We start from the raw sequence: 12,446 nt of genomic DNA, 5'->3' as shown, positions 1-12,446 counted from the left end.
GGAGGCTGAGGCAGAAGAATCACTTAAACCCAGGAGGTGAAGGTTTCGGTGAGCTGAGATCACCATTGCACTACAGCTTGGGCAACAAAAGCAAAACTGTCTCAAAAAAAAAAAAAAAAAAAAAGGCAAAGGAACTACACAGATATTTTTTGAAAGAAGACATACAAATGGCCAACAAGTTTACAAAAAAGTGTGCAACATCACCAATCATCAGAGAAATGGAAATCAGAACCACAATATTACCTTCCATCGGCCTAGAAAAGAAAAGATAGGCCGGGCGTGGTGGCTCAAGCCTGTAATCCCAGCACTTTGGGAGGCTGAGGCAGGCAGATCACAAGGTGAGGAGATCAAGACCATCCTGGTTAACACGGTGAAACCCCGTCTCTCCTAAAAATACAAAAAAAAAAAAAAAAAAATCAGCGGCCGGGCGCGATGGCTCACACCTGTAATCCCAGCACTTTGGGAGGCCGAGGCGGGCGGATCACGAGGGCAGGAGATCGAGACCATCCTGGCTAACACAGTGAAACCCCATCTCTACTAAAAATACAAAAAATTAGCCAGGTGCGGTGGCGGGCGCCCGTAGTCCCAGCTCCTCGGGGGGCTGAGGCAGGAGAATGGCGTGAACCTGGGAGGTGGAGCTTGCAGTGAGCTGAGATCGCACCACTGCACTCCAGCCTGGGCGACAGGGCGAGACTCTGTCTCAAAAAAAAAGAAAAAAAAAAAAAGATAACGAGTGTTGGTGAAGGTGTGGAGAAAAAGGAACCCTTGCAGGCTGTTGGTAGGGACGTACTTGGTTCAGTTGTTACAGAAAACAGCGTAGAATTTCCTCAAAAAATGCAACATAGAACTACCATATGATCCAGCCATTCCATTTCTGGGTATATATTTAAAGGGACTGGGTCAGGCGTTGTGGCTCATGCCTGTAATCCCAGCACTCTGGGAGGCGGAGGCAGGTGGATCACCTGAGGTCAGGAGTTTGAGACCAGCCTGGCCAACATGGTGAAACCCTGTTTCCACTAAAAATACAAAAATTAGCTGGGCGTGGTGGTGGGCAGCTATAATCCCAGTTGTTCAGGAGGCTGAGGCAGGAGAATTGCTTGAACCTGGGAATCAGAGGTTTCAGTGAGCCGAGATCGCATCATTGCACTCCAGCCTGGGAGACAGAGTGAGACTCTGTCTCAAAAAAAAAAAAAAAAAAAGACAGGCATGGTGGCTCATGCCTGTAATCCCAGCACTTTGGGAGGCCGAGGCTGGTGGATCATGTGAGGTCAGGAGTTTGAGACCAGCCTGGCTAACATGGTCAAATACCGTCTCTACTAAATTAGCTGGGCGTAGTGGTGTGCACCTGTAATCCCAGGTACTAGAGAGGCTGAGGCAGGAGAATCACTTGAACCTGGGAGGCAGAGGTTGCAGTGAGCCAAGATCGCGCCATTGCGCTCCAGCCTGGGCAACAAGAGGGAAAACACCATCTAAAAACATAATAATAATAAAATAAATAAGTAAACAAATAAATAAATAAAACAGTGCCTGGCCAGTAGTAAGCACTTTAGAAATATTGATTTGTTTAAAGGGCCTTAAGAGGAGCGATCCTGTCTTGTTCTCTGACGTATATTACAGGTAATTTTCTATTTCTCTCTCTAGTTTGAGGGCAGTTTAGGAACAGGACTGTGTCTTCCTTATCTTTGTTGCCTGGGAGCCTTAGGTGCCATCTGAACATAGAGGGTGTTCATTAGAGGCTTGGAAATACACTGAAATAACACATAATGTCTTTGTCCTTCCCTCCCCTGCCTTGCTCTGCATGTGGCAACACTTGCATAATTGGATAGGATTGCCTGGCCTTGATAAAAGATGAGGTCTGTTGGGAATAGTAGATGCTGCCTTTGCTGCCTCTCTTTCCTTTCTATCCCACCTCTTAGGATGTCCAAGCAACTGTGGGAGCTTCCTAACTTACTTGGTCCTGAATTTCCACATTTGCTCCCCATCTCCCGATCTGTTCTTCACGCAGCAACTAGAATGAGACTTTTTAAAAACATAAAACATAGGCCAGGTGTGGTGGCTCACGCCTGTAATCCCAGCACTTTGGGAGGTGAGGCAGGTGGATCACCTGAGGTCAGGAGTTCGAGACCAGCCTGGCCAACATGATGAAACCCCGTCTCTACTAAAAATACAAAAAATTAGCCAGGCTAGGTGGCGTGTGCCTGTAATCCCAGCTACTCAGGAGGCTGAGGCAAGATAATCGCTTGAACCAGGGAGGCAGAGGTTGCAGTGAGCCGAGATCAGGCCACTACACTCCACCCTGGGTGGCAGAGTGAAACTCCGTCTCAAAAACAAAACAAAACAAAACAAAACAAAACAAAACAAAAACATAGGCTGGGCGCAATGGCTCACACCTGTAATCCCAGCACTTTGGGAGGCTGAGGGATTGCTTGAGACCAGGAGTTTGAGACCAGCCTGGCCAAGATGGAGAGACACCCTCTCTACCAAAAAAAAATTTTTTTAATTAGCCAGGTATGGTGGCGCACACTTGTATATTTGTAGTCCCAGCCACTCAGGAGACTGAGAAGTGAGGGTTGCTTGAGCTCAGGAATTTGAGGTGGCAGTGGGCCATGATTGTGCCACTGTACTCCAGCCTGGGCACCCAAGTGAGACTCTGTCTCTAAAGAAAAAACAAAAAACCAAAAACACACACATGAAACATATCTTGCGGCTGGGCGCGATCGCTCACGCCTGTAATCCCAGCACTTTTGGAGCCCCAGATGGACGAATCATGAGGTCAGGAGTTTGAGACCAGCCTGACCAACATGGTGAAACCCTGTCTCTACTAAAAATACACACACACACAAAATAGCTTAGTGGCGGGCACTTGTAATCCCAGCTACTCAGGAGGCTGAGGCAGGAGAATCGCTTGAACCCGGGAGGCAGAAGTTGCAGTGAGCTGAGATTGCGCCGCTACACTCCAGCCCTGGAGACAGAGTGAGACTTCGTCTCAAACAAAAAACAAAACAAAAAAAATATCTTGTTCCTCCTTTATCTAAACCACACAGCCCCAACCCACCCTGCAAAAAAAAAAAAAAAAAAAAAAAAAAAAAAAGGCAAACCAACTTCCTATTTTGCTTAGAATGCAACCTAAACACTCCCTGGTGAAAGGCCCCTGTCCACCTCTCTGACCTCCTCCCCTCCTTGGCCTCCCTCACTTGCGGCCACAGGCACTGCTTTCTGTTTCTTAACCCTGTGAAGCTGTTTCTAACCACCTGGATTGGTACCCACAGTTCCCTTTGCAGAGAAATTCACAACGCAGCTCACAGGTCATTTTCCTGACTACGCACCCTGTCACTCTCTCTGACATCATTATTTTATTTTCATCTTGACACCTTTCGCTGTCTGAAATGACTGTGCTCGTGGGTTTAATGTCTGCTCTTGCTCTCCCTCTTCTAAAAAGTAAGGGCCTTGGCTGGGCATGGTGGCTCACGCCTGTAATCCCAGCACTTTGGAAGGCCGACTCAGGCTGATCGCCTGAGGTTGGGAGTTCAAGACCAGCCTGATCAACATTGGAGAAACTCTGTCTCTACTGAAAATACAAAACTAGCCAGGTGTGGTGGCGCACGCCTGCAATCCCAGCTACTCAGGAGGCTGAGGCAGGAAAATCACTTGAACCTGGGAGGCGGAGGTTGTGGTGAGCTGAGATGGCGCCACTGCACTCCAGCCTGGACAACGAGAGCAAAACTCTGTCTGAAAAAACACAGCAAAACAAAACAAGACAAAAAACAAACAACGACAAAAAAAGTAAGGGCCCTGACAGACGGGATCCTCTCTGTCTTGTTCACCATTGACTTTAAGGTCCCAGAATAGGGCCTGAGCCACAAGCTAAGCATTCGGGAATACTGCTTGCACGAGCAGATGAAGTTACCTGCAATTGGGAAATGTCTGCCATATGATAGCGATTCAAGGAAGGAGAGATTAATTATGGCTCTTTTTAAAAAGCTCCGGGAAGAGGCCAGCTGTACAGCATTGTGTTATATTCGGCTACTCTGACAGGAGTGGGGCACCTGAGGACAGAGAGCTAATCTATCTGCTCTCTGTTGCTTTGGTAAGACCTGTAGAGATTGTGTATTTTTTTATTTTTTTAAATGGAGTTTTGCTCTTGTTGCCTAGGCTGGAGTGCAATGGCGTGATCTCGACTCACCACAACCACCACCTCTCGGGTTCAAGTGATTCTCCTGCCTCAGCCTCCTGAGTAGCTGGGATTATAGGCATGCGCCACCACGCCCGGCTAATTTTGTATTTTCAGTAGAGACGGGGTTTTCTCCATGTTGGTCAGGCTGGTCTCAAACTCCTGACCTCAGGTGATCCACCCGCCTCGGCCTCCCAAAGTGTTGGGATTACAGGTGTGAGCCACCACGCCCAGCCTGTAATTTTGATTTCAACATTTAAAAAGAGATATAGGGCCAGGCGCAGTGGCTCACGCCTGTAATCCCAGCACTTGGGAGGCCGAGGTGGGTGGATCACCTGAGGTCAGGAGTTTGAGACCAGCCTGACCAACATGGAGAAACGCCATCTCTACTAAAAATACAAAATTTGCTGGGCGTGGTGGCGCGTGCCTGTAATCCAGATACTCTGGAGGCTGAGGCAGGAGAATCGCTGGAATTTGGGGGCAGAGGTTACAGTGAGCCAAGATCGCGCCACTGCACTCCAGCCTGGGCAACAAGAGCAAAACTCCGTCTCAAAAAATAAATAAATAAAATAAAATAAAAAGAGATATGGGCTGGGCGCAGTGGCTAACGCTTGTAATTCCCAGCACTTTGGAAGGCCAAGGCGGGCGGATCACCTGAGGTCGGGAGTTTGAGATCAGTCTGACCAACATGGAGAAACCCCGTCTCCACTAAAAATACAAAATTATTCCGGCGTGGTGGCGGGTGCCTGTAATTCCAGCTACTCGGGAGGCTGAGGCAGGAGAATTGCTTGAACCCAGGAGGTAGAGGTTGTGATGAGCCAAGATCGTGCCATTGCACTCCAGCTTAGGCAACAAAAGCAAAACTCCATTTCAAAACAAACAAACAATAAATAGGCCGGGTGCAGTGGCTCACGCCTGGGTAATCCCAGCACTTTGGGAGGCCGAGGCAGGCGGGTCACCTGAGGTCAGAAGTTTGAGACCAACCTGACCAACATGGTGAAACCCTGTCTCTACTAAAAATACAAAAATTAGCTGGGCATGGTGGCAGACACCTGTAATCCCAACTACTCAGGAGGCTAAGGCAGGAGAATCACTTGAACCCGAGAGGCGGAGGTTGTAGTGAGCCAAGATCGTGCCACTGCACTCCAGCCTAGGCGACAGAAGGAGACTCCATCTCAAAAATAATAAAATAAAATAAAATAATAAAATAAAATAAAATGAGATACGTCAGAACTGGAAAGGTTTCAGAAAAGAACAATTTATATGAATTCAGGGTAGAAAAAATAGACTTCTGTGAGGAAAGGCTAGATGATTTAGGATCTCAGCCTAGAAAATGATAGGCCCGCAGGTGGCTTCATAAGTGTTTGAAAGGGAGTTGTTAGTTCGAGCTGCCAGGTGTGGAGTTGGTCAATTAGGACAACGAAGCAAGCTGAAAGTAACACAAAAGCTTCTTTTCATTCACTAAAACCTACAAGCAAGGGGCAAAAACAGGCCCCAGCTCCCCAGCGTTCCATTTTACAGAGCAGCACGAGACAAGGGTCAAACAGGAACAGTCTCACCGTCAAGGAGTTTCAGAATAAAAAGAATAAAAGCTCCTGCCTTTTTACAGACCTGACCTGAAGTGGGCTGTAGGGAGGCAGGGGAGAAGGGCTGAAATGAGAGGTACTGAGTCAAAGCGGAGAAAGGATGGAATGAGAGGTACTGCATCAAAGCGGAGAAAGGATGGAATGAGAGGTATTGAGTCGAAGCGGAGAAAGGATCTCAGTCATTGCTCCCAGTAAGGAGGTCTTGGTAAAGGCTGTTGGAAACTGCCTCAGCCCAGGTCCCCAAATGGAGGTGCCCAGCTAGGAATGCAGGTGAGCTTAGGAACAGGGCAGTCTGGGGGCCTGGAGTCCTTGACTGCAACTCTCTCCGGAAACCTGCAATGCACAGGCGATGCACCAAGCTGGGGTGAGAGAGCAGCTTCCCTCCATGAGGACTGCCAGGCAAAAGTCTTGTGACTGCCAATGGTGAAGCCTGAAAGGTCACCCTTAGGATTTTGGCCTGGAGCCTGTATTTTTATTTTATTTATTCTTTTTTCAAGAGGGAGTCTCGCTCTGTCGCCCAGGCTGGAGTGCAGTGGCGCGATCTTGGCTCAGTGCAACCTCCACCTCCCAGTTCAAGCGATTCTCCTGCCTTAGCCTCCTGAGTAGCTGGGACTACAGGCGCTCGCCACCACACCTGGCTAGTTTTTGTATTTTTGATAGAGACGGGGTTTCACTATGTTGGCCAGGCTGGTCTTGAACTCCTGACCTCAGGTGATCCACCCGCCTCGGCCTCTCAAAATGCTAGGATTACAGGCGTGAGCCACCGTGCCCAGCCAGTATTTTTATTTTATTTTTCTGTCACCCAGGCTGGAGTGCAGTGGTGCGATCTCCGCTCACTGCAACCTCCGCCTCGTGGGTTCAAGTGATTCTACTGCCTCAGTCTTCCAAGTAGCTGGGATTACAGGTGTGTGCCACCACGCCTGGTTAATTTTTGTATTTTTAGTAGAGACAGAGTTTCATCATGTTGGCCAGGCTGCTCTTGAACTCCTGACCTAAAGTGATCCACCAGTCTCGGCCTCCCAAAGTGCTGGGATTACAGGCATGAGCCACTGTGCCCGGCCTGCAGTTTGTATTTTTACCAGCTAGAGTCTATCTGCGTCCAAAGCCCATATCCTTTCCAGGTAAAACCATTTTCTTTTCTTTTCTTTTCTTTTTTTTTTTTGAGTGAGTTTCACTCTTGTTGCCCAAGCTGGAGTGCAGTGGCACCATCCTGGCTCACTGCAACCTCCACCTCCCGGGTTCAAGCGATTCTCCTGCCTCAGCCTCCTGAGAAGCTGGAATTACAGGCATGTGCCACCACGCCTGGCTAGTTTTTATATTTTTAGTAGAAATGGGGTTTCACCATGTTGGCCAGGCAGGTCTTATAAACTCTTGACCTCAGGTCATCCACCCACCTCGGCCTCCCAAAGTGCTGGGATTACAGGCGTGAGCCACCGCGCCCTGCTGGTAAACCATTTTCTTTACATCCTACTCCCAGGATCTGGCTCACGCTTCACCTTCTCTCACCTGGATCAGTCAGAGGCTTTCTGCCTCTAGGTTTCACATCTTTGACATACCCTACACAGACTCCGTTATTCTAGAACCCCAAGAATGACTTGTTCCTGCCTACCTAAAACCCTCTGATGGTGTCCTACCCCTAAGCCTGGTTGGCTAAAGGCCCTTCCTACTCTCCAGGTCTCTCCTTGTACTCTGCCCCTACCTCCGCAAGTATGCTATGCTCTGGCAGAACTGCCTGCCCCCGCCCCCAGCACACTGTGCTCCTTCACTCCAATCAGACTCTGCACACGCTGTCCCTTGGCCTGGGACGCCCTTCAAACTGCAGCTCAAAGCTCACCTCCCCCTGGAGTCTCCCTAGCTCTATGGGGCCAGGCACTTTGCACAGCCGTTATCACAGCCTTAATCACACTCCACTGTCATTGGCTGCAAGGTTCTGTCCAGAAGAGACATCATCTTTGCAACCTTGTTCACATAGGAGGCCTTGCTGAAGTGATGTTGTGAAATGAGCAAATGAAAAAAAAAAAAAAAAGAATGAATGAATGACTATTCCATTCCAATTCCGGCTCCTTTCTGTTTCCCTGACATGTCCGTAGCCTGCCCAACCCCAAACACACAATCTGAGAGCGAAACTATTGGAGCTGCAGCTTATCTGGGGCAGTAGCTGGGATCTGTCTGTCCTGGAGCTTCCCTCTCAGGAGGGTAGCCCACAAGCAGTGCCCATGCCCTGAGAGTCCTTGCTGCTGAATATCCGGAAAAGGAGGATCCCTACTGGTCATGGACAGACAGCTGCACCGCAGCGACCATCAGCAATTAATTTTCCAAATCTGAATGGAAAATGTTTACGCTTCTCCCATGAAAATAACACCCTGGCCTCTTTTCTGATTAAAAACTTTATTTTCAGAAGCAGAACTGTTTTTAACACAAAGTTCAAGGAAGCAGTCTGTCCAAAAAGCCCAAATTCCACCTTTCTAAGTGGCTGCCTCTAGACTAACTCCCTTTCAAAGGCTCTAGAACTTTCAAGCAGGGTTTAGAAACTAAGCATCCTGGATTCCTACCCCCGAAGCCCCATCTTTAGAGCTCTCTTCCTGGGGTTTGGACGACTGCCACTCCAAGCTCAGACTTGGTGTCCCAACTTCTCTCCCTTCTACACCTTTACGACAGTTCTATTTCCACAGGAAAGAGACAGCCCGATCTGCCTTCTGAAGAGGACGTTTCCATGGGAAACAAGAGAGGAAGGGGCTCTGGCAAGCAGTGAAGGCGCCTTCATAGGCAGCAAAGCCGCTCCACCTCCTCCTCACAGTCGTAGAATTTTTCAAATAGCTCAGGAGAAGTGCTGTTGCATTCAAACCACCTCCTCAAGGTGCCCAGGGCCCGGAGGGCATCAGCTTTGGTGGGCAGGGACTCAAAGGCACCCTCTCTGTCCCCCTTCTCGTCTTCAGTGCCTGTCTCCTCCTTACATACTCCAGACCTTGGCTCCTCACCCTCCAGGTCCACAAAGCGGGAAAACTCCTCCAGGCTCAGCCCGCCGGGGACTGGTGGCATCTCAGAGGCTTTGTGCGAGGACGGGGGCGTTTTGCCGGGAGCCAGCCCTTCTTGAATGAAGCTGCTGAAAATGAGCTGAGGAGGCACCTTGGCCCAGGCGGCAGACGCCACGTGCAGGGCGTCCAGCACGGTGATGCCTGCCCCGGCCTCGGCCAGCGAGGTGCCATCCCTCTTGCTTTGGATGGCAGCCAGTTTGCCCAACAGCCGGTGTCGGTAATGGGCCTTAAAGGCCCGGACCACTGAGCTGGGCAGGGGAGGCGTGGTGCTAGAGGCGGCCAGAGGCAAGAGCTTCACGTGGTAGAGCCCAGGCAGGCCTGCCAGCTCCTCCACCACTCGGGCAGCCAGCAGCAAAGCCACCTGTCGGCCCTGCTGTCCCATGTCCCGGTCAAACTGTGCCAACCACTCTAACCAGGGGATGCCCAGGTCCGGGTGGTAGGAGGCAGGCAGAGCCTCACTGCGGATCCCAAAGAAGCATCTCGGGGCAGCCTGGAGCCCACCCAGCAGTACACGCCGCTTCTCGGTGCCCCTGCTGTTGGCACACAGCAGCACCTGTATTTGATCACATGCACCAAAGCTGCCGGGCACTGCCCGATACAGCAAGGGCAATTCAGCACAGCCAAACACGTCCTCTGGAGAGAAGTCTTTTAGGGAAAGAGGCAGCTGAGCCTGGGATGTGAGCCCCGGGGGAGGTGGCTCAGGGGGGAATGAAGGCGCAAGAACATGGCGGGCCCCAAAGCCGACGTTGTTTCGGCGTTTCCAGCGGACCAGCCAGCCGATGCTGGGCACGAAGTCCTGGCCCATGATATCGGCCAGCTCCTTGGCTTTGTGGAGCAGCATGGGCCCCGTCACGTCCCAGGCCTTGGCCCGGGCAATGTGGTACCAGCAGAGCAGAGCCTCGTCGATCCCGCTGTACTTGGACTCCCGCTTGCGCTTGCGCTCTCGGTTGGCTGTGCCGCTGCACCAGTCCGCCAGCAGCTTCTCCTTATTCTTGCAGATGCGCGAGATCTGGGGCTGGGAAACCTGGAAGCGCCGGGCCACCTCCGACTGGGACATCTTGGACTCATCCAGGAGTTCCAGCACCTGGATCTTCTCGGCCAGGGACAGGGCGTGAAGCTTCTTCTTGCTGCTCAGCTCCATGGCCTCTCTGGGGCACCTGTGCGGGGAGGAAAGATTGAGCGGGTAGAGTAATCTGAGGCCGGAAGAGCTAGGAAAGGAGCGCAGGAGGGAAAAGAGATTAGATGAGGACTTGCGCAGGCACCGGGTGAGACTGGACCCGCCGAAAGAGGAAGTGGCTAGGCCGAGTGGAAGCCGGCTGGCCCCGTCCCCAGGATGCCAGGGCAGAGCTGGGGAGGGGGCGTCTCTCCACTCAGAAGGACAGGCGAGTCTGGGCTGGGGTCTGGCCTCACTCGGGAAGAAGGATGAAAAGTGCAGGGGACAGCTGCAGAGATAACAAAGGCGTACGGACGGGCGAGGGCCTGGGACTGGGGCCGAGGGGGCAGGTGTGGGGCTACGGGGCTGCGGGGGAGGAGCCCCCGGGAGGGAGTGGGAGGCGGCTTGGGCTGGATTCAGATGACGCCGCTGAGGGGCGGGAGGTGGGTGGATGCACAGAGTTGAGGTGACAGGTGTACAGACGACAAAGGGGACAGAGGGTGTCTGAAGGAGCGAGGCTAATTTCCTGCCGGGTCCTGAGAGGGAGGCTAGGCGACGGTCAGTCCTGAGGGGAGCGAGAGGGCAGGGCCGAGGGCGCGGGTGCACGAGCGACAAAGGGCGGGAGGCCTGAGGAGGCTGCGGGCAGCGGAGGGGCGGGGTGTCCCCGCGGGGAGGGTGGTGGCCTGGGAGGGTCCCAGGGCGCGGGAACGAACGCCCGGACCCAGGCAGGCCGGCAGCCGGACTCCGTGCCCTGGCCGGTCACTCCCCCTCGACCCGGAGTATGTCGGCGGGGCGGCCCCAGGCGCCCGCCCGCCCGGCCTCCCGCTCCGCACCCACCTCAGGCGCTGGTCCCGCGGCTCCAGCCCCTGCCCCCAGCCCGGCTCCCGAGCCCCTGTCCGGGCGGCGACAGCAGAACAGGGGAGGGATGGGCGCCACGACCCCGAGGGCAGAGCGGACCGAGGGCCTGCGCAGACGGCGGGCGGGCGGGCGCGCGCACAGCAGAGTCCCGTACGCGCCGCCCGCGCCGGGCTCTCTCCCGGCTGCGAAGTCCGCCGTGCGGCCCCTCTGCACCCACCCGCTGCAGCCCCGCCCCACCCCAAGCAGATTGGTCCTCAGTGGCGCCCCGTCCCTCCCCTGGCTAAGTTTCATTGGACGTTGCGGAAGTGGCGGTTCGTCGAGCCCCTCTGGGGGCGGGGCTTCTAGCGCGGAGGGGCGGGAGGCGGAGCCAGGAACCAGCAGGACTCCCCCGGGCGCCTCCAGCAGCCGCCGACCCCGAGGGCCCGACGAGCCCTGTAGGTGGTGTGACCGCCGAGCTGACTTGGCGTCCCAAAGCCTCCCTGGCCGTGACCCTAGGCCGCATCGGCTTCTTCGTCTACCAAGCAGGGCTAACAGCCCTCACGGAATTGTTTTGGGAAAACGATGAAAGGAGAAAATGGATGCAAGCTTTAAGCCACACAAAAGCTGGTTACCATGGACAGCGCTGGCTCGAGTCTGTCGGCCACGGAAACACTGCATCCTTGGGCCAGTAATGATTTAGGACGAGTATTTTATTAGATTTGGTACAAGATTCAAGTTCTTAAACTCAAGATCTGGCATCGTTCCCTTCCCTGCTAACCTTCAGTCCCGAATTAAACGCAGACGTCTTGACCCGCAGCCCAGCTGCTCTCCAGCCTCGCTGCTCCCTCCGCTCACAGCTCCGCATCCTCTGCCTTCCTCACAGGCTTCCGTCCGCACCCCCGTCCTACCGGCTGACACTGTCCAACTCTCCAAGACCCATCTCAAATCCTACCTCCCGCAAACCCTTCCTAAATTTCCTCACCTAGGCCTGCTACAGCGTTCTTATTTTCCACATTTCTTTTCTGGCTCTCGGACTACTCAGCTGCCAAAGCGCATCCATTGCTGTACTCCCTCTCCGCCTGGCCTACTTCAGTGGAAAAGCATGAGGACGGGCTGCGCTCTGCTCCTCACACAATCCCCAGCCCAGAGCACCCTGCTTATTTATTGAACATAACAGTGCAGGCCGGCCTAGGCTTCCCATAGGCAAGGATGACTTTCAGAATGTTCTAGAAAAAAGGATACTTCAGGGGGCCCATAACTGCTTGATTCAAATCTTTCCTTTAAAAACATAAAAACAACAGTTGGACTTCTTTTTTTTGAGACGGAGTCTCGCTCTGTCGCCCAGGCTGGAGTGCAGTGGCGCGATCTCGGCTCACTGCAAGCTCCGCCTCCCGGGTTCACGCCGTTCTCCTGCCTCAGCCTCCCGAGTAGCTGGGACTACAGGCGCCCGCTACCACGCCCGGCTAATTTTTTGTATTTTTAGTAGAGACGGGGTTTCACCGTGTTAGCCAGGATGGTCTCGATCTCCTGACCTCGTGATCCGCCCGCCTCGGCCTCCCAAAGTGCTGGGATTACAGGCGTGAGCCACCGCGCCCGGCCAACAGTTGGACTTCTAAAACACACACTGAAGACATACGCGCTGCCACGTAAGCTCTCCACATGTT

General features: G+C 53.1%; 1 protein-coding gene across 1 annotated transcript; it reads right to left on the bottom strand.

The window, feature by feature from the left end:
- Positions 1–8,126: 8,126 nt before the first annotated feature.
- Positions 8,127–12,394, bottom strand: TIGD3 (tigger transposable element derived 3). Its single transcript, XM_003828625.5, has 2 exons — positions 10,783–12,394; positions 8,127–9,949 (listed from the first exon to the last, which is right to left on the bottom strand). The coding sequence occupies exon 2, from the start codon at positions 9,931–9,933 to the stop codon at positions 8,518–8,520; it is 1,416 nt and encodes a 471-aa protein (XP_003828673.1). The 5' UTR covers positions 9,934–9,949; positions 10,783–12,394; the 3' UTR covers positions 8,127–8,517.
- Between the last annotated feature and the right edge of the window lie 52 nt (positions 12,395–12,446).

The sequence above is a fragment of the Pan paniscus genome, chromosome 9 (genome assembly GCF_029289425.2).
Source record: "Pan paniscus chromosome 9, NHGRI_mPanPan1-v2.0_pri, whole genome shotgun sequence".
Lineage (NCBI taxonomy): Eukaryota > Metazoa > Chordata > Mammalia > Primates > Hominidae > Pan > Pan paniscus.
This window is presented reverse-complemented; position numbering and strand designations above follow the sequence as displayed.